Source organism: Mastacembelus armatus, chromosome 18 (assembly GCF_900324485.2).
Source record: "Mastacembelus armatus chromosome 18, fMasArm1.2, whole genome shotgun sequence".
Taxonomy (NCBI): Eukaryota; Metazoa; Chordata; class Actinopteri; order Synbranchiformes; family Mastacembelidae; genus Mastacembelus; species Mastacembelus armatus.
Window position 1 is genome coordinate 8,260,403 of NC_046650.1, and position 27,062 is coordinate 8,287,464.

Here is a 27,062-nt window from a genome sequence, read left to right on the forward strand (position 1 = left end):
TAGACTCACATTTGATTTATTTGGTATCAGCATATTTGAAAATATCTCAATTAAAACCAACATGAATGAAAATGCCTTAAGAAAACAGACGTGCATCGTGCCAATATGTTCATAAAGACAGTCAGTCCAAATTTACTGACACACGTTACAAGTTTCTGACACAAGTGGTTTAAGTTAGCAGTCAGTCCCGTCTGTTTTAAGCAGCATCCCTGTTGTACTTGGGAAGAGGTTGTGATGACTGTGAGATTAACTGGAAGAAATCTCCACTTGAACCTTGTTTTTATTCATCCATGTGCTAACAGCTGCTTGTGCTCTTTAAAAACCTCTGGTCACTGCAGAGAAGTTCAGCTGTGCCTTTTCATACCTTCAGTGGCTTCAGTTCCTCTTGTCATTTTTCTTCAGCCTCCCATCAGAGAAGGACTAGAACCTTATTTATTTCCATGCTGCAAGCTCTTCTCTTTGCCAGGTGTCTGGCTGCATCTGGTCTTCAGTCCGTCCTCAGATCAGAGAGTGGTGGCTGACTTGACTTTAGAGGAGAGGACCTGTCTGAATCTCCTCTTCAGCTCCTGCATGTTTGGAGATTTGGGTCTGGCCAGGTGAAGGCCTCCTCTTCTTTTCTCCCCATTCCCTCCTCCCAGTGCTCGAATCACCTGGAGGACAGAGAACTCAGCAAAATAAAATCAGGCTTATCAGCCAAGACTGTGTGTTGAACTTCAAGTCAGCTCAAATCTAAAGCAAGTCAAGTGATAACATTTTAGCAAGAAAATCATTTGGGAATAATTTAGTTTCTGAAATCAAATGTCATTTCTTAGATTTTGCCTTGTTAAACATTAGAAACAAGAATAGTCTAATCACACTCAAATGTACTGAGCCTCCAGGCAAAATGTCCTATTACTCTAGCAGAAAAACTAATATACAGAACAAACCGTTGTGGGCCGTTATACAGTTTTCTGGACAAAAAGATAAACATGATATTTTTGTATTTCTTGCTGACTCTGGGCACCAGTGGGAAATGTCCTATAATCAGAGTTCCCACAGGAAGTGAACATCCCTTAAGTGTGGTGGTTTCAAAATGCATAGCATCCTGTTTTCTTTCTATAAAGTGCATTCATTTTAGCAACCAACATATGAGCTAAAACCAGCTTTACTAATCATTCACTGGCAAACTAACAGACTGATAAACCACACAAAGTCCCACCTCCTGACAGAGATGCATGAACGCAGCGTGGACTCCTTCGTGGTTCTCTCTGGCCGAGGCCTCAAAGTAAACTCCCCCTGTGGGCAGAGGCAGTGTTCAGACCAGGGCTGATCTCATCTTCCACATAACATGCAGCAGTCCTCACTCATTAGGCAGATTGCAGGATATAGTTTATATACACAGGAGCAAGGCAGAGAAAGGTGTGTGAGGAGCTTTTAATATTTTCTCTAGCTGTTATAACTGGTTGGTGTTTGTAGAGCTAGGGCTAAGTATGGCCTGCAGCCAAGCTTTCAGAGTCAGTGGATCAGCATCAACATATTAGTGTTCATCATCTGGGAGTCATAAGTGTTTGTAAAAAACTTTGTGCCAATTCATCTAAAAAGTTTTCAAGACATTTAATATAAAAGACAAAAATCTCATGTTAGTTTTCCAACCCAACCCAAGAGTGTGTGTGTGTGTGTGTGTGTGTGTGTGTGTGTGCTGAGCAATTAAATAAATGAAATGAAGAAACAGGAGGAGGTGGCAGGATACTTCACCTAATGAAGCTGCTAACGTCTCGCCTTCGTCCGCAGGCACCTGTCGGGCTCGGAGCAGGTCGCTCTTGTTGCCAACCTGTGGCAGATTACAGGACAGATCACATTATAGAGATTAGGGTTAGTAGGTAATTGGTACAGCTTATTTCTAGGAGACTGTCTTCTCAGTAAAAAAAAAATAAAATGAATATTTTGCAGAAATTGGACAAACATGTTTTGGGGGGCAGATTACTGACCAGTATTACAGGTATGTTTCCAGCGGGGTGTATGCGTCTAACGTGTTGGTACAGCGGCTGGATGGTTCGGTAGCTGTTGTGGTCTGTGATGGAGAAAACCAGCACATAGCCATCTGCCCAATAGATCGACCTGAAAGCCAATTTTTACCCAGTTATTACATGCCATTAATTAAATACACAAGCTTCAAATTCATTTTTGTCATTTGATAGGTCTGACCTGTTGATCTGCTCCTGGCAGTACAGGCCTTCGGCATCATCCTGCAAAAACAGACATGTGCAGTAAGTATTCATACTTGTAAAAGTATTCGATCTTCATGTTTGATCATGTCAGCGCGTCCTCGTGAGCAGCTTTAAGCGACTGAGCAGGTCGAGATTTTACTGAAAAGGCACAGTGCCCAGACACCTGGCTGTTGACGGACACACACCAGCTGTTTCATGCTTTGAACTTATGGCTCTGGACCCGCCGGACCACCCAGCTGTCAGTTCAGGAACAATTCAACTTCATGCTGAGCAACAAAGCATATTTTCTCTAATCACGAGCTGAAGGGGAGTTCAGTTTTCTCAGGATGAAGTGCTGATTTACAGTTGCTGAAGGTTTTATTATTTAGATTTTAGGACTCTGATTTTGCCAGACAGCAGAAATTCATTTTTAAACAACAGCTTTATAATTTAAAGAGAGCACTTTCTCTGTTGCAGCCCCAACTCTGAGTATCAAAACCCTCTCCAGATGTAACATTCAGTAACTTTCCAACCTCTCTGCTCTGCACACACACAACTCCTCCCATCTCCACACACCAACCGTATCTGTCTAATCTCTGGAAGCTGGTCACTCTTGTCCTCCATTCTGCCAGTTTGGACTTCCTCACCCTCTTGTTATCTTCCCCAGTGAAGGAAATGAGCTGCTCTGAGACCTGGTTTCTATAAACACACTGCCGGTGTCAGGCAGGGTGAGCTGTGTGGCACGTTGTACTCATTATACTCATCATGAGAGGGGAGATCGTCCTAAGGTCACTTCCTCTCACTTCAGATACATTCCTGAAATTGCCGGGTGATAACAAAAGATAGTTATTTTTGATTGCCTTTGGTGGCTTTGTTTCAACTTTGGGATATATAGAAGCAGTGACACTGACAGATGTCTGCTCTTTCAACTTTTTTACCCATCTTATCAATTAGAGATGCAACTGTGGTCTTTTGAAAGTCTACTGATACTTGTGTTTTAAAACAGAGTGAACCAGCCACTACAGAGATAGCCAGTACATTTAAATGGAAAAACCAACTTGAAGCCAGCAAGGTTTCTTATTTCCTACAAGCAAACTTCTTAGATTCTAGGTCAGATTCTCTGAATTTGCAAACAAATTGTGAACAAATTCCTGGTTTAATTTAATCACTGCACTGAAATGCACTGTTTGTTTGTTGGCTTGACATTTCCCAGTGCTGGGATAACATCTTTCTCCTGACAGTCTGTCCTGCCTGGATTTAATGGCAGAGGTGAAAAATTCACACATTCAAATATCTGACAGGCGCATAAACCATTAATGTACCCTGTGCAGAGCAACCGCCCTAATTTTCCAGCCAGATGTGTTTGGGGCTTTATTAACTCAAACCATAAAAGTTTACAGACTTCACACTGTGGGAAATGAAACACAGAGGTTGACACTGTGACCTGTCATAAAGCTTTTCTAACTTTGATACTTCCTTGTGCTGTGGTTAAATAACAACACACATGGGGGAATTAGTGCTCAGGGACAGCTTTATGAGGACATGCACATTCTGGTATAATATCTAACACAGTGATTGACTGCTACATGTGTCTAGCCCACAAACTGTTGCCAAAAAGGGTCTCATCAGAATTTGCCAAATTTATATCATTAAGATCCTCATGAACTACTTTCAGTTGTGTGTTTTTTTTTTTTTTTTTTTTGTGATTTTGGGTATAAGAATTTTTATTTTTATTTATACTCCATTTGCCAACTCTGTGACTGTCTCTTTGTTTTCATGAGTTACCTGGAGAGCGACACAGGGAGTATCCTGGATCTGAAGTGACACTTCCTCCCCATCCAGTGTGACCTTTCTGGAGTAGAGCGCTCCTGGGGAGAGCGAAAGAGACAGGTGAATGGATGAATGAATCAATAGTGGGATAGAGCAAAGGACTTTTGCAGAGGGGAAAACAGTCAGTAAATGCATTTGCTGCTTATGTTGGTAGAGGGAAACTCACCGGTGTTTGCTTCATAATCCCCGATAAACCTCTTGGTCAGAAACCTGACAATCAGAGCTGAAAAGAACCAAGATAACTCTGAATCAGAGATGCAGGAAATTATGTAACAAATACCAGACTGAAGGAGAAACAGGATCACATTTCTCAGCATAACCAGTGTAAACATGGGGATTGTTTAGAGAAAAAATATATTGTGCATGACAGGTGTTCGAGCTATTGTGTGTATGATAGAAAGACCCACTCATCTTCTGCAGCCTAATGGACAACCTACTGTAAGACCAAAATGTGTTACTGGACCAGTGAGTGTTGCTGGACTTTCCTTTCTTCCTGACAAACAACTTTTTGATTTTGTGGCAGAAGAGATGAGCTAAGCAAACAAGCCCCAAGTCTGAACTGAGATAATGATTTACCAACACTTAGAATCTGATGCAATTCTCCATGTGTCATATAATACGTGTAAATCACTGTCTTGTGTATCACTGTTTCTTTGGATTCTTGACACTGCCTTTCCAACTCCTGCAAACGTTTGTTAGTACAGTGTTGTGTCAAACCTTAAAAAGAGCAGTGGCTTCAGGGTATTAAAGGAGAACTCTGCTGATTTTACACATTAAAGGGTCAGTCCATTAATAAAGTGCTGCACCTTCATAAAGTTGGGGCACACATATGATGTAGTTTTTTGAAAAGGACGGTCAAAATCAGAACAGCAGAGGTTTCATTTTTTTTTAGTATGGGACAAGTTCCAAAACCCAGAATCCTACATTTCCCATGATGCACACAACTTTCATTAGAACACACCCACTCCCCAGTAAATACCCATGTTGTGTATTTTTTTTTAATTCCACACATCTGGTTTATAATACAGACTTCCCTTATGACAAGTACACTGAAATCAAATCTACAAAAACTTCTACTTTCACTACCTGAACAAAACACTTGTTGCCTTGGCTTTTGCCACTGAGTTGAACTATTGCAACGAATCATACATGCAGTAGTGTCCTCTGTTACTCTGCAGACTTTAATAACTGCCTGTACTTTATATTAATACAAACTGTAAATCTGTCTGACAAAGTAACCACTTGTAGCGAGCTACACGCACAAAACAAAACACTTATGTGTTTAGTCTATCTTGCAAAATAGTGACAACCACAATTTTGCTTTCTGCCCCAAGGACTTCATTGCTTTCTTTTTTCATACAGCACATTGGTGTTTTCTGAAACCCTCATGCATTACAGTACCAGTGTGTTGAAGCTGAAGAACAGAACTCTTACCATTATTATAATTAGTATTATCACTATGCTTCACTTTCTTCACCCTGTTGGATATGTGATGTTTGTTTTTTTAACTTTAGGTTACTCTAATCACTTATTTTGCTTCCAACCTTTTGCAAAATAACATCTTTATCTCAATATTTCGATGATAAAACTATGATCAAATTATAACTTATTATTAATTCTATGAATAAAATTATCCTAAAGCATAAAAAAACACAATAACACAGCAGTAACAGTAACGCATCAATAGTAGCAGTAATCAAAAGATATAATAGTCCTCATATATAAAATGACACACTGCAAAGGCCCTTTGCATGCAGGTCGATATATTTTACAGGTATTACTGTACTTTTGTTTTAAATGCAGGACTTTCGCTTGTGATGCAGTATTTTATATTATAGTACTGAACACTAGATCCACTACTAATTATGCTAAAGAAATGTGCAAATTGTCGCCCCCCTACCGGCCACAATTGGTGAGTTATGGTATTTCTGGTATTTCAGCATATTCTACCTCTATTTAAAAATGTTTTTCACAGATGTTTCTAACAAAGACCAGGTGCGCGGTGAGTATTATAATCCGTGGTCATTATCACGTTGAGATGCATGAAATCCCACTTCCCCCATTTTAATCCCTCCAACGCAACAAATCAGTTTTCAGCTCCTGTGAAAAACTGTGACTGGGAATTTTAGAAAGAGACAATCCCTCCGTGCTTCTGTCCATACCGGTTTTCCCGACGTTGCTCGCTCCCAGCACCACAATCTTCACCGTTTTGTTGGGCACGCAGTCCAGCAGGGGATACTCCGGTATGGGGACCAGCAGAAAGTTGCCAGACCCGCTGCTGTTCATGGTTCCCGGCGCAGGGTCGCCAGTCAGCCGCATTTAGCTCCCCTCTGCCCTCAGATCAGCCCTGCTCTAACTGGGAAAGTAAGAGTGATGCAAACCAATCCAACCCCGAGGAAGAGAAATCACTCTAATATTCCCATGATGTTCCTGTATTTGAGATCCAGAATTCCCAAATATTTTCCAAGTATCCCAGGTCCAGTTCGAGGTTTTCTTCCACCCAGTGCTACAGGACGAAGTTTTCCCTGTACTTGGCTCTTTCAGCAATGAGAACTTTTCTTTCTACTCATTTAACAGCACATCGCTGCACAGGTTTAAGGCATAAAGAATAAAAAAGAGAGGAATTCCTGTCTGCACTGATTCCAGATGCTTCTAACTGCGGACAGAGCGCAAAGAGACATGGAGGGAGGGATGTAGCCTGGGACCTTCCCCTCTCATGTTCCCATGAGACCAGTCTAAACTGAGCCCCTCTGTCAGTCTGGACTCCCCCATCATTATCGGCTCTAATAAACAAGGAAATTGAGTCTTATAATAATAAACAAATTGATCTAATGGATTATTTGCCAAAAAAGCTCCTTTTTTCTCAATTATTGCATTTTCATTGCGGCCTCATTTAGATTTGAAATTTACACACAGAAACTTGATCTCAAAGAAGGAAAATCTCATATGTCTTGATATTGATGTCAAAATGTATTATTATCTCATAATATTGACTTAGAAGGTCGCACAGAAGTTTTGTCTTTAAATTGGATAAAATACACAAATTGCACAACTCACCAGATGTCTAGAAACTGCCAAGTAGCCGTGGTGATCCAGTTTATGGACGGACGCTGTTTTGTTTTCTTCAGCTCACCCGAAGTAAGTCCCCATTATCTCAGCCGCACAAAGCACCGCCCGCCAGTATCAGTCCCATGTTCAGAATCGAGCGAACCAAATGTGCGTCGGCGGCACTTCCTCACAGGCTGGACGAGAGAGAGCTGTTCGAAGTCAGACAGACCAACACCGGAATATGGAAAAACTGACTTTTAAAGTAAAATAAAACAGTTTAAACTGAATATTCAAACTTCTTTTGGGTTATTACTGAGACAGGTTATCTTCTCTATCAATACTATAAATACAATACGTTGCCAAAATTAACTGAAAGAATAAACATTTTAAAGGAAGAAAACAATGTAGTGGGTTATAAGTAAACTAGCATCACATTTTGCATCAATAATTGAGACATTTCAATTCTGAAAATGTTTATAATTTTATATAACAACAAATATCAGCACTGACAAAGCAACTAAACTCAAAGATCTCACCAAGTGTTTTTATTTCACTATTCTTTGCAGACATTTATTTTGATGATTGGTCAAATATTTGCTTGTAAATTATTTTGTGCTTTTTATCATCACTTTAGGGTTAGGTGTTAGTTTTACTAAAAACTGAACAACAGAGTAAACTTTATCATGAAACTAAGAAAATGTAAAATATGCTCCAGTATCGATAGACTGACCTTCTTGATGAACCTGGGGCATTTTAAATGTGTTACTGGGCCTCCAATATACATGACCCTAGCACCACCATTTATTATCTTGACTTGAAAATGATCAGTCCATTAATCTAATGCTGACTGACATCAAATGCTCACCTTAGGAGTTTGATGAAACAACTTTCCAGCAAATGGGCCCAATAACAGTTCAGGAAAGGACACAAGCTATGATCTATAGTTGATATTCAGCAGTGCAAAGGTCAAAATAAAAAATAAAAATTGGAATTAAAAAAAAGAGTGCAGCTTATGTGGTAGCATATTAATAAATGCATGAATTAATCATGAACTAACATTTCTTAAGGGGTGATCTATTAAATATGAACTAATCACACAAAACTGTAGGGACTTCAGAAAAAGCTATTATGAATTTATGGCATTGAGTCATCGTGGATCATGCGTTAGTTAAAAAAACATTACTTTCGTGTATATGTAAAGTGTTACCTATAGATGTAATAAAAGAAAAACGTACAATTTCGTGCCGACAGATTTGTAGTGATGATTATTTTGAAATACGTGGACCGGAAGTCTCCGTGCCATCCGGTGTAGCTTGACGGCATCAGCAGGGAGGAGGCCCGGACAGTTTCTACATCGGGGTTCGGTCCAACATGGCTGCTTACGGATGGAAATACTGATGACAGTCCGAAAGATCGCCTCGATTTGTACGATGGTAAGAGCGTGATGTTATGCTCCGTCTTTGGTGGTCGTGTTGTGCATTTCTGTCCGGTGCCCGGGCCGGTGGTAGCTTCTCTGCCCGCCTGTTTGCTAACCTTTCCGGCCAACATCATCATAACACACAGGGTTTCCAGAAAGTTGTACAGCCTAGCCTCTCAATAGAAGCTCCGCGGATATTGCCATTTGGTTTCATAACGGGGAGACAGTACGCACAAACCAGGCTTGTGTGACAATTTATTTGCGTTGTGGTTGCGAAAGAGACGCGGTTGACCAGCGGGCGACAAGTAGCTAAGCTAACCGTGCTAGCCAGACGTTAGCCCCCTGTCTGTTGTGGACCGGGTTATTTGGACAGACCCAGGTGAAAATCACAGTTGGGGTCGTTACTATTATCACTACAGCTACAGTTTAACCTGCTCTTCAGTATAAAATAAACGAATGTAAACAGCCCAGCCTGCTAACATAGCTGCCTCTTATTCTGAAACTGTACATGGAGACCTTTAGCATTTCCTGTCATGGTCTACACCCTGAATATATCCTCTGGAAAACACATTTGGCTAATAATTCAGGTCTTCTTTCTCAATAAGGGCAATGCTGAGTTTCAAGAAGCCCTTACAATGGTCTGTGTGTGTGTTAAAGACAGACCGTTTCTAGTGCACAGTTGCTGCTTCTTTGTTGGACATTTAAGTGGTTTGGGTCTCAGTTACCCGTGTTGTGTATTTCATCTTCAGAGGACCTCTGCTCCTCAGTGCCTTTTTAGAGGGTTAACATGATACCTTATTGATCTTTGGGAGGTCAGGGTGCCTTGCCCAGAGACACTCGAGCTGAGTATATACTTTCTAACATGGGTGTTTCAGTACAGATTCCCTACTTGAAGACTGCAACCTGTTTGGCAGGTTATTACAGACCGATCAGGGGTCTTGTTGCATTTAATGTGACAGCTCTTTGTTAATTTGCATAGCTAAGTCACGCAGGCATTCAAGGAAGCTATAAGCTGGAAGATTAATTTTGGAACTGCCCTGTTCCAGATGCCACAGAGAAGTCTGCTGCAGTCTTTCTCATTTGTTGACTGCTGCTGCTGCTACTGCTACTGCTGTGTGTGTGTGTGCATATGTGCTGAAAGACCACACACGCCAGGCTATGTAACCCATTTAAGTGTGGAGGCCAGCATCATTTACCAACACCTAATAGACAGTACTAACAAGGCTAAACACAAGCTGTGTGCTGGCAGGGTTTGTGCAGTCTGTTTGCCGCTTTGGCAGTTTACCAGTTGCTGCCCGGAAGGTATTTGTTTTTTTGTTTTTTTTTTCAGAAAATCAATGTGGCTGGTGAAACCATGAAAGTCACTGGTAGGGCAGCACATAGCAGAGCTGTGGACGACTGATAAAACCACCTCTGAGGATTTACGACCATTTCTGACACTTGATTTATTTAGCATAATAAAAAAAAACTGATTTGTAGAAATATGTACTGTATGTTTTTGGTATCTGCACTGAAACATTTCAAATGATACCCTTTTAAATATAAGGTAGTCAAAAAGGTGATGTAAGACTTTCTCCAGAACGAAAGTCATGATCAATAAAAGGATTTACAATCACAAGCCTGCTGTCTGTAATCTAGTTTCCACGGAAGATGGTTTCTAAACGTTTTTTTTTTTTTTTTTTTCAAGCTGCCCTGCACAACTGGGAGTGTTCAGTTTGCTTTCGTTTCCATCAGTTCAGGGAACAAAGTCATTTCAAAGTTGTCACTTCAAACCAACGCTGAAAACATGAATTATTAAAGTGTGTGTTTACAGTGCATGGTGAATCAATATTTTTTCAGCTGTTTCCTTCTGTCCCCGTTTGCCTTTCGACATCACTGCTGCGCATCACTTTGTTTACAACTCTGTGCTGTGACCCCTGAATGCCTTGTTTGTGAGATAAATAACCACAGCCAGGCCTTCGTCTGGTCTGCTGTTGTTGACTTAACATAAACTGCTGTGTGATGATGAGTAACTACAGCGTGGCTCAATTTATACAGTGATTCATCCCCTGATCAAAAAGCTGAATCATTGTCGTCATCGTTCCCCCTCTGTTTTTCTGCTTATCCTGCCCTAATATAGTAATTGCTTTTTTGACACTCAGACCAAATGGTAAATGGTCTTATACTTGTATAGTGCTTTTCTCCACTCAGGCACACACAAAGAGCTTTTGCCCACTCACCCACACATTTATACACTGACAGCCATTTGGGGTTCGGTATCTCGTCCAAGCATACTTCAACACATGAACTAGAGAAGCTAGGAATCAAATCACCGACCTGCTCTACCTCCTGGCTACAGCCACACCTGACATCCAGATGGAAAACATGTTGTAATGACTGGGGGGAAAAGCAATTGCACCTATGTTAAATTTCACAGCTTTTACAAGCAGACTCTGATCCAAGCACTTTACCTTACTTTAAATGCTGCTTAACGCATGGACTATGTGATGAGACAAGCCAGTGTTTGATGAGACAAGCAGTGAAAAAGTGTTTGTCCCCTGTTAAAACATAACTTAACTGTGGTTTATCACACCTGAGTTCAGTTCCTCCAGCCACACCCAGGCCTGATTACTGCCACACCTGTTCACAATCAAGAAATCACTTAAATAGGACCTGCCTGACAAAGTGAAGTAGACCAAAAGATCCTCAAAAGCTAGACATCATGCTGAGATCCAAAGAAATTCAAAAACCAATGAGAAAGAAAGTCAGTCTGGAAAAGGTTATAAAGCCATTTCTAAAGCTTTGGGAGCTTTAGAAATGGCTTTTTCACACAGGGCCATGTAGTTTTGGATTTTGTTTTCCCTTAATAATAACCTTCATTTAAAAACTGTATTATGTGTTTACTTGTGTTATCTTTGGCTGATATTTAAATTTGTTTGATGATCTGAAACAAAGTGTGACAAACACGCAACAAAATAAGAAATCAGGAAGGGGGTCAACACTTTTTCACACCACTGTAAAACAGAAAGCACAGCTGCAACAAACCAGTGGTTGACTGTCCAGCAGAGCAGAGAGCGAATAGAGCAGGGAAAACAAGAAACAATGAAGAGGAAACAAGAGGACAAAAGAGGTTTCCTTGTGGATCATTGTACTATTTGGGAATTGCAATAACAAACAGATACATGACACTAATGTGTCTGTGCACCAACTACCAAGGATAATCTAAAATTTTCATTGTGTCTGGTTCCTCCTTGTCTAGGGCGCCAATGCCTCTGCCTTAGAAAAGGAGATTGGACCAGAACAGTTTCCTGTTAATGAACACTACTTTGGATTGGTCAACGTAAGTGTCACTGTCGCATGAAGCTGCATGCTCTGTTAGAGATGACTCCCAAAACACTAGAACCAAGTGCTTCCATACATTCAGTAAAAACTCATGTAGCACATATACAGCCCCATTCCTTCAATACTACTGCCTCCTACTTGGTGTAAATAAGACAATTTAACAAGGACACAAATAAATCATCTGCTCAGTCATGTGTGTGCTTTTTTTTTTTCCTTTTCCAGTTTGGGAACACCTGCTACTGTAACTCAGTGCTGCAGGCTCTGTATTTCTGTCGGCCATTCAGGGAGAAGGTGTTGGCGTATAAGGTAAGTGATGAGAGAACCACCACAGCTGGATTGGCAGTATTACTTTCCATGGGTTTGCCCACACGCTGGTCTGACTGTAGGGAATTTTTTTTTTTTTTCTGGATATAACTTTGAAAAGGCGTGTTGCATTATGTAGTAAAGGACTACATATTTAGGTTTTAATGACAGCAGAAGTACTGCTACTTGTATTAAAGATTGACTATTGCATCATGGGTTAATTATTTGTGGCTCTTTTAGTCAGCCCTAAAATTGGGAAACGTTATTGTAGTTTGGTTTTTATCACATCATGAGTTGCTGGTTACCTCTGTTGTGGAAACAGATTCTGACCAGCCTGGAGGGTTGATTGCCACTACTGCCTTATGTGACTGCTGCAGTTTGTTGGCCATATTTTTAGTGGTGTTGCAGCATGACAAGATCACAAAAATCTATTTTGCAGATACACATTTATCACGACTGATAAAGCGACAAAAGCAATAACACCAAAGTTATAATAAACTGTAGTTTTATCAGTGCAGTCTAGTTTGCACAGGCTGAGGAATAGAGAGCCTGAATCGTCTCTGTGTAGTGGACTGTTATTAATGATTTAATAAACTGAAAAATGTAGGAGGAGCATTTGTTAGGACTTGCTCTGTATGAGGATTCGGTGCTTCCTGTAATGCCAAAAGGGAATAAATTCCTCAAACTGTGTAAAACAGATCAAAAGCTTCTTCCAGCATCGTTGCTGCAGAAACAGACTGGAGCCAAATAATGTGCCAGTCGGCCAAGAATTACTGATGTTAGGGCATGTCACGATTAGCAGCTATAAAGGCGGTTTGAAGGGAGTTATAAAAATGCGTGTGGGCATGTGTTTTGTCATATCACTGCCATTAATTAGAAAACAATCAAGTTCAACCTGACTGGATGTTGCATCACCTCTCCTGTTTTCACATGTGAGGGAGGTGATTACAAAACTCTCGTTTACTGAGTTTTTCCTCTACAGGTGCAGCCACGTCGTAAGGAGTCCCTCCTCACCTGTCTGGCTGACCTGTTCAACAGCATCGCCACACAGAAAAAGAAAGTTGGAGTCATTCCCCCTAAGAAATTCATCTCACGGCTGAGAAAAGAGAATGGTAACGACACGAAATCATTTTTGTAGACCCTTTTTTACTTTACAGCTCCGCCAGAATCTACAGCTGGTGCTTTTGTCGCAAACTGATGTATGTAAAAATCTGAAAAGTTCGTTCATCAGTTGTTTGTTAGCTGAGATAACCAGTGATAGAAAAAAGGGAAAGGGGAGAGATGAAATTATCTCAGCTGAGCAATTAATACCACAGGTGAGGCAATAAAATAGGCATCCAGATTCTGCTGCAGATAGCAGATAAAAAAGACAAAACAGTCTTAATTGGCTTATTTTCTGTTCTCTCTTTGGTCAACCAACTTCCTTCCCTATCTGTCTATTTCTGTCTTTGTATACCCTTATTGACATTCTTCTTTTCACTTCTCTATATGATTTTACCATATTTTTCTCTCGTTTCCATGGTTATTTGTGTTTCTTTGTGTGCCCTTCCCAGAGCTATTTGACAACTACATGCAGCAGGATGCCCATGAATTCCTCAACTACCTCCTCAACACCATTGCAGACCTGCTCCAGGAGGAGAAGAGCCAGGAACGGCAGCAGAACGGAAAACTGGTGCAGAACGGAGGAGGAGGAGGGGGAGGTGGTGGTGGTGGAGGAGGGGGAGGAGGAGGAGGAGGAGGGGGAGGAGGAGGCGGCGGTGGAGGCGGAGGCAGCGAGGGAGGAGGAGAAGGTGAAGGGGGAAAGGAGACTCAACAGACTTGGGTCCATGAGATCTTCCAGGGAACACTGACTAACGAGACGCGCTGCCTGAACTGCGAAGCTGTAAGTGTCGGTGGAACCAAATACTGTATCTGTTCCACTGGACTAAAAAAAATAAATAAGGGACAGTGTGAACAACATCCTTATACCCCTGCGGTTAATCTCTAAACCCAGGTTCAAGATTTACTGCTATTAAAATAGAGTCCTAGTTTGAATAAATAAAGGAAACATCCTTGATCGATATCCTCAGGAAACTACAATTAAATGTATTTAAAACTAGTTTCTGCACATTTCTGCTGATTAAGCTTTTAATTTGTTCATTACAGAGACAGTTTTTGTCCGGTGAATAAGAAAATCTATGTGACTGAGTGTCTTCTGCTGTGTTGCAGGTGAGCAGTAAAGACGAGGACTTCCTAGATCTGTCGGTGGATGTGGAACAGAACACCTCCATCACACACTGTCTCAGGTACACACTGCTCTTACTGATCAGCCTTGGGAAGGGATATTAGCTTTTTATGACTGTTTGATATGGAAGAGCTACAAAAAAACCTGAGTTTACATCAACACTCAACTCAATTGTGGGGATGTTGGATTATGTTGGTAAACGTTTGCGTCTTTTTAACAGGGGCTTCAGCAACACTGAGACATTATGTAGTGAATACAAGTACTACTGTGAGCAGTGTCGCAGCAAACAGGAAGCCCAGAAAAGGTAGGTGACATCAGTTAGTTATTTCCTGCCTGATGTGAACCTGTAACTACAGATTGTCTTGTATTTAGACTTGTGAAAAATGTGTTTTGTTTTATTATTTATTATTTAGATAGATTTATTGCAGTATTCATTTTGTTCTCTCCTAGTACAGTTTCAACCATGGTGTAATATTTTTAACACTGTACATTCATCATCCATCTGCTGTAATCATGTGCAATACTGTATTATAAGGTGAATCACCATCAGTGCAATATACTGTAGTCACTTTACCTGATCGGTGTCCATATACTGTACCTACCCATAGGTATATATTGTACACACTTATAGGTTTTGTAGCTTTATAGTTTTATTCCACTTTTTTAAAAATATTTTTAATTTCTTATTTATCTTACATCTTTGCTAGTTTTGGCACTCTACTTGTACTTTGCTGTTGCAACAGAGCAATTCCCCATTCTGGGACAAATAAAGGTTTTCTAATTTTATTTAGTTTGCCAAAATTGAGGTTTCCCACCAAAAGCTTGGGAATGGTAAAGCTAAAAACAACTTTTTGTCACAAAGCTTATAAGATCTGCCAGTTTGAAAGCATCTGCTAAAGGATGTGTCTCTGAATAGCTACGCTGTCTCTACATAGCTGTGCACGAGTGGTTATTACCGCTGTCACACTGCTATATGTGTAGCACAGCTGGTGGAAGCGGACAAATACGGTTAGAGTTTGTTCCATTAGAAGGTCCCCCTGAAACCACATCTGATGTTACTGTAGCAACCAGGCAGGGCTTTCCTGTTACTTTCTGAGAAGTTTATCATGCGTGTTTTAAGTTGGTCAATATGTCTATTAATAACTACTGCGCAGCACCCAGTGTAGCTCTCGTCTTCAGTTTTACACGAATATCGCTGCTCTGTTTTCCACTGGAGACAAGAAAAAAAGAATTTGTCTGATACATCTGCTCACCGTCCATCTATCTTTATAAAGTGCCTGCTAAGTGCACAAAGTAACATCCATTAGCTTGAAAGGGCCATGCTGTCACCGACGACTGCACCTCGTATTAACACTGAGCAGAATGCTGGGAGAGTGCAGGCCACAGGTTTGACCAAATTAGGAGGAGCACAAAGCATCTAAAAACACACTTCTTTTTCCTAGTCGGGGGTCTGGAGCAGTTGCGGTGTCAGCATGGAAAGCTTTTAGGCCTCAGGGTTTTTGTTGGGAATAGGTCACCCTTCCTGCCTCTGTCTGTGTGATTTTACTTCCCTCCTGCTGGTTTTCCACTGACCTTATCTAAGGCTTGTTTTTTTAATTCTTCAGTGTGTCGAGCGTATAGTTCAGTTCACAGCTAATTTTGGCTGATCACTCAGATTTTCTCCTATAAAAGAAAAATCTTGGCGTTGAAACCAGTAAAAACCTCTTACCCTGCATCTCTTTGTCAGGATGAGGGTAAAGAAGCTACCGATGATCCTCGCCCTGCACCTGAAGCGCTTTAAATACATGGACCAGCTTCACCGCTACACCAAACTGTCCTATCGCGTCGTCTTCCCCCTGGAGCTCCGCCTCTTCAACACATCCGGAGATGCCACCAACCCTGACCGCATGTATGACCTGGTGGCTGTGGTTGTACACTGTGGCAGGTCAGTTCATTGTTTTAAACTAGATATTATATAACTAGGCGTTACGAGGTACAGTATTTTACTCTAGAGCAATAGTGACAGTCATCAGGTCTCTGTTTGTCAAAACCGTAGCACCTATAAATGAATCCAGCAGTTGATTTTTGTTTTTATGCTTGTGTCGCCGTTATTACTGCAGTGGATGGTTGGACTTGTGCTTAAAGGTAGATTAGCACTGTGAATGAGGATATTACAGTCATGAGAAATACTTTGTGAGCGGAAAAGTTAAATCGCTTTTTTTTTTTTTTAAGTAATAGTCTCCTAACATTAGCAGATATTTCTCATGTTTTTTCATTTAAAAATGACAAAATAATCAATATTGAGATTACTTCATTTTCTATCCATCAACTAAAGGATTCATCAACAAGCATGTGACATTGTTTGACCCCTACTCCAGTGAACAGCGTTCACAGTATTATTGTACAGATGAAGGTGACTTGACTTAACCGTCGGCCACACTCATTTCAGGTGATTCAGGCCTCTGCTGATGTGTTAAATGAGCATACCTCGGTTATTCGTCGTCAGACCCTCTTCAGATCATAGATGGGTTTGATGAAATGGGTTGGGTTCGATGAAATCTGCCAGCTGTGCTTTCTACAGGAGGATATACATATGTAAATGCAAAGTCTGTTACACACAAGCATGCATTGTAAATGGTGCTAAAACCCATTTTATTTGCAGGTTTGTACATTTGAATACTGTGCTTGCTGTGCTTTACACTTTGCTTTGACAGCATGCTGTTGCTTCCACATCACATATTTTCCAAAACATCTGCATCAGACTGAAAGATTTAAGTCTAAAAGAGGATGTGTTCTGAGAAAACTACTATATCATACTCCTGGACATGTGGCTATTGATTTTCAGGTATTTCTTTTATAAAGTGTCTCACCCCCTATTTTTTTTTTTCATCCCCTTCTGTGCACTGCAGTGGTCCCAACCGTGGACACTACATCACCATCGTCAAGAGCCACGGCTTCTGGCTGCTCTTCGATGACGACATCGTAGAAGTAAGACAGACTTTCACTCATTTTTTTCAACCACATCCTCGACAATGACTCAGTGACATATTGATATTAAGAGTCAAGTATTATTAAGATGGAGAAGAGTAAAATTGGTCAAGTCTAAACTTTGGCACTAAACATAATACCTGTATAGCTTCTAAAGTTTAAATTTCAAGCATCATTATTTTGATCAACCTGTGATATAAAATGGATGCACATAGGGCTGCAACTAGTGATTATTTTAATTGTGGAATTGTTGGGCCAATTTCATTACTTAGTTTATAAAATGGAGAAAAACCTGAAAGTGCTCATAATGGCAGATACTCTATGTGATAGAGGCATTGATCCAAACTCTCCACACGGTCTCATTTAGACTTTTCTCATCTCATCTTAGCCAGACAGGAATTCCAAAAGGTCATCCTCCACGTAGACTCTGGCGCTCCAAATGTTGTGTCTGGAGTTCTTTTGACAGGCAGACCTAGATACCTCAACCTCTGCAAAATAAGGAGTGTAAATAGTGTATAGTGATCAGGATATGATTGTAGAAATAGAAAGATGGATGAAAATATCAACAAAGGAGAAATGGAGGGAGGTAATAGTGGAAACGAAATAGAAGAAAAAGTGGGTACCTGCTTTAGATTGTAGACCAGGATTAGCCTATGGATGAGATCTGGAATGAGAATAATGTTCAGCTGCTCCATCATGTTTTTGTTTGTCTTCCTCTTTCCTCTCTGGCCTGCTCATTATCCCATCACTTCTCATGCTCACTATGTACCTTTTCTGTTGTTCCTTTGAATTGAGACATTATTCGTCCCAGTTGTACAATTATCCACACAGCGTTCAGAAAGTTAAAAATATGACAGAGCGCTGCTCCATCTGCACCAGGCCTCTTTGGTCTTCTAATATTTACAATCTGCAGGCAGGTGATGCTGAGGGGGAAAGTTTGTGAAAACATTTGGTTATTTTTACCTTCCGTCTTTCACTCAAGTAAGACTTCAGTCGTCATGAAATTGCAGCGATGTTAATCCCCTGCAGCTTCTGCTATAAATCCATCTGTTTTCTCTTTGAAGTGATGACAGGAGAAAACATGGCCGCTCTCATGGAAACAACACAGTCTGACGTTTTTCTAACATGTGTGATTGCACTCAGCTCTAAACGCTTTCCCAGCTCCCCTTTCACCACGCTGCCATCCACAATGTAGCGTTTGTGACAGCAGTCAAAGATGCAACAGTGTGCGTAACGAAGGTGGTGATTCTAAGACGATCAATCAATCGACACAGAAAAGTCTGTTAAAAGTGTGAAGTCGGACGTGCGGCTCTGTGTTAGCCGAAAGCATGATGCAATGTAGCTACTGGCAGCAGACCACATTGAATGGCAAAAGCTTTGCATGCTGTATTGTTTTAGCTGTGGAACCTAACTTAACTTTTCAGGGTTTCTTGAAGTGTTATAGAGAGATGGCCACTCTTTCTAAGCTTTCTAAGCTATGTAGTTGTTTTTTGTTTGTCTTTTAAAAAACTGCATTTTGGTTTTAGCCTTGATTTCAGCTCTTTAATCCTGAGGTTTTATTGACTGCATTTGTCTTTTCTGTACAGTTACCATGGTTACAGGTTTGTGGAAATACAGTTATGTCTGAACATCTAAAGCAAGATTTAGATGGTTGATTGCCAACCTTTATCCTGGAACTGCTTATTCTTCACAATTTTAGCCCATTGTGATTAATGGAAACCTGTGGCTGTCTGGGGCGATATAAACATAGAATTAAACAGCTGAATTGGCAAATAGCACAGTTTACAAAATGGTTCGTTATGTAACTAAGTGGCAGTAAAACCATGAAAAACTAATGGCACAGTCCTTTATAAAGTATTCAAATATGTACTTGGCCTTTGCACCAGAACCAGTGATCTAGTCTGGACCAATTGAAAACCTAAAATCTATAAGTCAGAGGCATTTCTTTAAGAACTATTAGCGATTTGAGAAGGTTTCACTTTAAATATCTGTGGCAGTGGGGAGAATACAGTGGAAACTGCTCAGTCACAGTCATCAAGGACTGATGTTTAAAACTGATCCCACCAGTGTAATTTTCCACTATGATGGGAAGGAGGCCCGCTGGAACATCTGCAGGCTGAGTTCTGAACGATTCTGCTGAGTTTGCAGAGCAGAAACCCTAACTTATGATTTTATGGTGGAGATTTACTCTGTCTGCCTCACTGCTTTGCACTCCAGCTTCTGCTCGCTCTTAAAAGATTTCACTTGCCTGATTATCTCTGTACTTTACTCCTGCCTACCTGGAATTGAAAAGTTTCTTAGACTTCTAGAGAAGACACTTTTTCAATTTGTTTTCAGTATCACTTTGTTCCCTATCAGAGAGAAAACTGCTGAGACAAATTAACAGTTGTCAGCGCTTGTTATATCCATAACTTGTGGACACGCTCAATTTTACCTGGAGATTTAGCAGCAAGAGAAAAGAAAAGCTGCAGTGAAGGATTTTATGTCTGTCCTAAATCTGCGTAGCAGTGTCCACAGATTCGATCTGACAGCCTGTGCTACGGCTGGGAAGAACTGTGTGCATGGATTGTTGTTTGTCAAGGAATAGTTAATCAGCAAATAACTTCACCTGGAAACACAAACTGTCATTAATCTTTCTCTAAGGATTAACCAAAGAGGATAAGTAATTACTAAGCTGCTAAGGTAATTACTGCTAATGCACAGACAAGCATAAAGTCATTTCCCAAAATGTTCAACAATCGCTTTTAAACACCATTGCCAAAAAATGGTTATTTTACAGCAGATTGGTATGTGAACCATGTACACGTCTAAAGTCCAGCCTCTCTTCTTTTTTTTTTTTATAGAAAATTGATGCGCAGGCGATTGAGGAGTTCTACGGTCTGACATCGGACATTTCCAAGAACTCTGAGTCAGGATACATCCTGTTCTACCAGTCCAGAGACTGAACCTGCCAATGGTAAATCCCCAAAGGACTGTCACTCAACAGAGGGGGAGGGGCTTATGGCTGCCATCGGCTCTGCCCCGTACGCTCACATAAGTATCCAGGCTTTATTCCTTGCAGGTGGAGCTTTGCGCTGGAGCGCCATTCGGATCAGTTGAGATGTGTGCAGGTTACATGCCAGCCTCCTGGATCACGGCCGTTTAAACCCTCTGAACCCACACTGCAACGAGCACCTTAACATACAAGATGGCTATATTTGCACTGTGGCCTCAGGGTGGAGAGACTCAAGTAACGCCAGTCCAAGAGGCTGACATCACCGTGTACACACAGAGGTCCAGTCTGGAGACAAAAAGCAGTTTGGGACTGTCAAGATGATGCAGAGTGACCAATCAGCTGTTTTTGAATAAGACACATAAGCGACCAGGGAATGCCCATTCTTGTTGGTGACCTTCAGTCTTCTCTAGAGTTTTTTTGTGTGCATATTACACCATGCTAGCTTTCCTTAGCTTTACACTGACACATAGGCATCAGGCATTCACCTAAAAAAAAAAAAAAAAAAAAAAAAAAAAAAGACCTCTCTCTAATTAGAGAAATATCCGCTAATGTTCGAAGTCTCTCCTGTCACAACAAAACCACTGACACTACCTTCAGAGATCAAATAACTAGAACGTGCACTCTGAGCTCAGGGTGGTGATGCACTTGTTAGTTTGCAGTGTTTGTATCATGAAGTGGTGCTAATAATACACAGTGTTAGAGGAGCGTGAAATGAAAACCAGCCACATGAGTGGTGTTGACCAATCTGACCAATTCGTGTTTGATGGATCTTTAGGGCTCATTGTTTTCAGTTCTACATGTCAGTTTATCTTAATTTTGAATATTGACAAAAATGGGTTAAAAGTTGCAGTTTAACCATTTAGTACTTTATTATTTGAAGGTTTTAAAATAGGTTTAAGGCAGATTCAGTGAGGTTTTATCTCACAGGACCTGCTTCACTTTCCATATCCAGGTCATTTTAGAAGTTTTACTGTAAATTGCCATAATCAGCATCCTGAAGGAGAAATAACTATTTTTACAGCAGGAATACAAAATCTTAATTGAATTTAGCCAAAAAGTAAAAACTAAAAAGGATGAGCCTTCCTGATCACCAACAACCTGGTTCTGCCTTTAAAAGACTACCTGACTGAGTAGTGATGTGGCAAAGTTTTTATTAATCACTAGTCATGTTTGGTGGAAATTAAAAACCAAGAGTCAGGTGTGTTAACGTCATACGCTGACTTTTACCTAAACGGGCATCTCGTCTCCTTTGCAGTTTGCTTTCAGATGTTTGTGTTTAACATTTTTGACTTATGTAAAATGCCAGAATATGCACATTTTTACCATTTCTAAAGGGACACACAGAGAGAAAACTAGTTGCTCTTTCCTTTACGTCAGTTCTGACATCCAAACTGGCACACTACATAAAACCTGCCTGAATGTTATGTTGTCCCTTAGTTCCTTAAAGTTATATTTATGGACAGCAGACTTGACCTCTGTATTCATACCTCACTGCAGCTGGTTCAGTACAGCTCACAATATCACCACCAATCATGCACTGGCAAATTTCGACCCTGGCTTAAGTGTTTCTCCTGCAGCTGCAGCTCTGGCAGGCTGTCAGACCTTTTACATAACATGTTTTTTTTCTCTCCAGATGCTTACACTGGAGCCCTTAAGTAATTCTAACAGTCTGCTGATGTGTAACTCATCTAGTATTGGTCAACATGGTATATTTAACGCTGTGACACTGCGTGTTTGTCACAACAGTTTAAAATGGCTTCCTCTCCAATGTGTCTCTTAAATCTAACAAATTTAATGATATTTCAGTTATTTAATGTTGACTCATCCTGTGAGAGGAAATACTAAAGGCTTCTATCACTTGAGTAATAGTGGTATCATTAGTACATTTCTGAAATGCACTAATACATTCTGTTCTTTTTTTTTTTTTTGCACTCGCGTCACATTGGATTAATTATAAAGTCCTAAAACAACGAAGTCTTTTGATAAGACGATCAGCAGAAAATCAACCAATTTTAATTACTGATTGGTAGTTGTATGTAAACAATCATACTGCTTATGTTTTCAGTAGGATAGTTTAAGAATCAAATAAAATATATAAGTATTACTGCTAAACTTTATCTTACACAATAAAATGGATCCATTTTGGGCTTTTTAACTGTTCAGATGAAATTAGCAATTGGAAGATGAGTCCTCAGTATCTTGCCAAATGACATTTCTCCATATTTTCTGACCCATTGTTGATTAAATTATTAGATTCACTTAAAGTGTTCTCAATGATAATACATATAAGCATTAGTTGCAGCCAAGGCATAAATATATTTTGCCTGCTGATGAAAGTTTTTTTTTTTTTTTGTAGCCGTCTTCCTTAATAAGGACATAATATTTCGATAGAGCAGGAAGTAGTTAAATTGTAATAACAGCTGGCCTTAATAATTTGATGATATTTTAAATGTGCAGACTTCAGCTGTTTAATGGGTGTAAAATGGTTGCAGCCCTAATGGATACAGTATTATCATTACTGATATTTTTTTTTTTTCTTTGATAAATTGTTCAGTCAGAAGATATTAAAAAGGCCTATTACTGTTTATATAATAACCCAGTGTGACGTCTACAGATTGTTAGTTCTGTAAGTCCATCAGTCAAGATCACAATGATATTCAAATAAAAATGGTACAACACAAAAAAAAAAAACAATATCCAATTATCAAAAAAAAAATGCAGACTCATTAACTAACCAGTTAATTTTAATATAGTTTCTGCTTTAATGTCTAAAGGTATAGCCTTTTTTCTGCTTCCTCCATTATGATCTATACCACTCACCTCAAAGTGCAAAAAATATCTTGATTGTCTTCACAAATTTTATTGTGCTGAGGAGAAACAGGAGCCATTTTAAAGCCTTTACTTGTTCTTCCTGACTCAAGCCTGCTGATCGTCAACAACTGTGTTTTCTGTTGTTAAACACACAAAGAACCTGAATGTCAGTTTTTTTTGGGTTAGTCTCAAGCATGTTTTACACTGCCAAGCTCACCCTGTCACTCCTTCCTAACAGAGCTGCAGCAGATGGAAGGTTAATGGAAACGCTCTCTGTAGCCTTTAAGGTGTTTATATTCTACAGTAGTCGAGTGGCCCGGGCAATGGGTCAAATATTATCTGAATGTTAAAATGTACAGTAAAATAAAAATATGGTTGCTGCTTGACCTATAAAACATCATATAGATTTGGATGCATCTCAATACTGTGAAGTCGCTTGCTTTCCTTCTAAGACGAGAAAAGCACTTTCAATAAGATACTTTTTCACAAAGTGCTATATTCTGACATGCATAAGGATCAGAGTAATGTGCAGCCTCCAGTTTGGATATGGCCAGGTTTGCTGACACTGGTTTTATGACTTAGAGTAATGAGTAAGTAAGGAAATAGTGCATAGTCTGGACTTTGGTCAGCAAACTCGTGTGTTACTTTGCACCTGCCAAATGTATTTCCTATGTAAAAAGAGGATTGCCTGCACTTTCTATTTTTAACATATTTCACAGCAACAGCCAAGTGAAATGTTCCAGTGAACCAGGACTGTGATACGACAGTCCTGGTTCAGGTCTATGTCATGTGAAAACAGTGTTAACAAAATCAGCCATATCCAAGCTCAGTAGGTTTAGCAGTTAGAATCTGTGGACTAAAACCACAAAAGCGTGTGGTCAAGTTCTATCATCTTGGCTCAAAGTTTTTAAAACACCGTAAAATATAGAAGCGGAGCGAACGGCTTCAGATGATGCAACTTTATTTCACTGGGTCGAGGCTTTAAAGTCAACACTATGTCCTTTTCCTGTCCGTGCTGCTCTAAAACTCTACATGAAAAGGTGATGTTGTGTGATGTTTTGGGGATTGATTCGCTTTGTTTCCATCAGGTCTATAATTTTAGGATAAGTTTATGACTGCAAATGGCACTGGTTATATCCCAGCACCAGCAGAATCTGTGGACTACTGGGGAAACCGTTGCTTTTTTTTGCATTTCAAATGATGTGTTATATGTGTTTTCCTTTTACCCACTGATGAACAAAAACAAGCACAAGATGGCATCATTTGGGAGAAAAGAGTCCACAGATTCAGTTTGGACCTGGCTACGAATCTGTCTTTAATGAAATGCAGTTTCATGAAAACCATTAGTCCCTAAAATTGTAAATTGTTGGTTAAATTGTTGACATGTTAGGCTACACAAAGCTTTCAAAACCTGTTGAAACAAGGCTCTTTTTTTATTTAAATGTTAATATTATTATGAATGTTTATGTTAACTTCTTTTTCTCAGATGTTTCACTTGTTTTTGATATATTTTACTAATTTTATTAGTCTACCATTGGTGTGTAGGCAGCTTTGGATATTTGAGGATTTATTTTGGTTTAATTTTGGGAGTATGTGAAGTGAGAGATTGATGTGTACATAAATACGGACGATATTATTGGAATATAAGTAATTGCTTGCCTGACAAATATCAAAAACCGGAGTGGATGTTATGTCTATAAAGTATGTTATGCTGGAAGTAAATCAGTCCCACCGATCTGACATCCCAGGCAGCCTAAAGCAAACAGCCCCAGGAAAATCAGCTCATATGTAATTTGACTTATAATACACAAAAAAACCTGTGCGTTTTCATGAGACAATGAGATATGCTTATTTTGAAAAAACTAGTTCTCCATTGAAAACACTGCTGTGCAGAAGTTACTGGCCAAGTATTATGTGGATCAGTGTATTAAAGGAAAAATCCACCTTTCAGCTGGTGTTTTCCATTTTGTCTCTCAGCTCATTGTGTAATTTGAGACATTAAAATTAGTTTATTGCAGACTGATCATATATTTTGGCCAATAAATAACATTTGGTCACAAATTAACATCTACAGGCGGATTTTTCCTTTAATGGCTTTTTAAAAGTTTCTGTCCTCTGAATTGTCCCTTCTGGGCTTTGGTTGTTCACGTTATGGCCCCTTTTCAAATTCACTATGAATGTAAATGTTTGAATCCGATGTGTGACGACGAAAAGTGGCTGTGTGTGTCATTAACCCTCCGATATTGTATGTTGCAAATAGTGCGCAAAGTGACGGCAGCCTCACAGACACAAACAACAAAAGTACCTCCAGAAAACATTCTGCAAATTCTTCAAAAGCCTTTTTGTTCCTTCTTGGTTTTCTGGTGATAAAATGCAGAGAGCATGAAGCTTTTTCATCCTGGCTGCAAACAGCTCTAAAACACAATGGGCTGAAAGCTTCACCTGTGTTGTGTGTATTTGTGAGGCTGCTGCACGTACTGCTGCCTGATGTTCATTCTGAATACATGCAGTGACGGCTGAGAATGACGGCTGGTTCTGATGGTGTCTGAACTATTTGAAATAAAACACAAACTGGTTTTGACGATGAAAGTCTGTCTTGGATCTGTCTCTCCTGCTGTATTTCAGGATACATGTGATCTAATTATCAGGGTGGGTAAACTCTTTAGTTTTTATTGCAGAAATCTAACTTCGCCTTGTTCAGCCTGCCCCACTTCTGAAAACCAACATATGCCCTTGAAACGTGTCACGAGCTGGTTCAGTGACAGCCCACAAGACAAAGTTTTCAGAAAAACATATCTTTACCTGCTATTTGTTGTTTCATAACTTGAATTTTTGTGGATGCTGCAGTTTGATGCCTGCTGGCTCCTGACATCCATCATTCTGTGAAAGAGTGCACAGGATATACAAAACTATACAGCATTAACAAGTCAGCTTGAAATAAACCCCCTCCCCTAAACGTTTTAATTTCATAGCAAAGTTGTAGAAGATAAATGTATTTTTTTTATCTTCAGTTAGCTGAAAAGGTTTTTAAAAATATATTTAAAAAAGTATGGATTCGTTAAGTCAGCGGTTCCCAAGCTTTAAGTATGGACCCCAAGATAAGTGTGAGGTCCCACAAGATAAGCAAGTTTTGCTTTCTTGGAAAAATCACGTTGTTCAAACTGGTTGGTCCATAAACTGATGAGGGCTTCAAGTCATAATTTTGAGGGGTGATGTGCCAAAAACAAAAAAAAACAAAAAAAAAACTACACCTTAAAGTCAAATCAGAAATGTGAACTCACCTGTAGATGAGGTGGGACTCTTTCTGATGCAGTTTCCAATCTTAAAATTCATTTCCTGTTAAAAAGGCAAGTTATGTGACAATATACTTGAAAACACCTTGTAAAGACATGAACGATACTGTATTTTTTACTGTACGTCAAATTTATAGTTGCAGATAACTGAATTGATCAGTTCACGTCCTATTTAAAAGACCATAAATTGGAATAATCTGGTTAATGTCGCCCTCCTGTGGCTAAAAGCAGGTAAACACTCAAAGCTAAATTTCTACATTCCTGTGGTCATAACTCAGTCGATATTGATTTCTAACTGCTGGAAGAGACTGGATCTTGTTCAGAAGTCCAGACTTAGCTTTCCAAGGTGCATTTTTTGTTTAGTACTGAACTTTTTATAAAGCGTTAAATTCTGCGTATAGTTCCTGTAAATGTCACAAAATTAAAACAAAATGTATAAACTGGTTGAAAGGATTTTCAGGCATCTGGGTAACACACTGTGTAACCATCATCCCAACAGCATTTCAGATGTTTCCTCACAATGAAATCTAGTCATCAAAGTGATTTTGAAACAACATACACCAGTGAGTAATGGGAAGTAAGGACATTAAAACCAACATTAAGTTATCAATCAAATTACCAAGTCACCATATTAAAGGCAGCACTGTGTGTACAGCCAAGTTAAAAA

At 39.8% G+C, this 27,062-nt stretch overlaps 2 protein-coding genes across 3 annotated transcripts; one reads left to right on the forward strand and one right to left on the reverse strand.

Annotated features, from left to right (window-relative positions):
* rasl11a (RAS-like, family 11, member A) lies at nucleotides 1-7,216 on the reverse strand. Of its 2 annotated transcripts, none has more exons than XM_026298906.1 (9): nucleotides 7,074-7,216; nucleotides 6,179-6,372; nucleotides 4,183-4,239; nucleotides 3,972-4,054; nucleotides 2,185-2,225; nucleotides 1,968-2,097; nucleotides 1,735-1,810; nucleotides 1,199-1,275; nucleotides 1-650 (listed from the first exon to the last, which is right to left on the reverse strand). In XM_026298906.1, exons 2-9 carry the CDS (start codon nucleotides 6,333-6,335, stop codon nucleotides 504-506), a joined length of 768 nt encoding a protein of 255 aa, XP_026154691.1. In that variant the 5' UTR covers nucleotides 6,336-6,372; nucleotides 7,074-7,216; the 3' UTR covers nucleotides 1-503. The 2 variants fall into 2 exon arrangements, with proteins under 2 accessions (XP_026154691.1, XP_026154690.1); XM_026298905.2 differs by having other exon boundaries at nucleotides 6,179-6,799; nucleotides 7,074-7,211.
* A 1,157-nt stretch (nucleotides 7,217-8,373) lies between these two features.
* Nucleotides 8,374-25,683, forward strand: usp12b (ubiquitin specific peptidase 12b). Its single transcript, XM_026328240.1, has 10 exons — nucleotides 8,374-8,497; nucleotides 11,720-11,800; nucleotides 12,025-12,108; nucleotides 13,088-13,217; nucleotides 13,659-13,987; nucleotides 14,314-14,390; nucleotides 14,550-14,633; nucleotides 16,056-16,253; nucleotides 17,218-17,296; nucleotides 20,140-25,683. Exons 1-10 carry the CDS (start codon nucleotides 8,450-8,452, stop codon nucleotides 20,239-20,241), a joined length of 1,212 nt encoding a protein of 403 aa, XP_026184025.1. The 5' UTR covers nucleotides 8,374-8,449; the 3' UTR covers nucleotides 20,242-25,683.
* The last annotated feature ends 1,379 nt before the right edge of the window (nucleotides 25,684-27,062 follow it).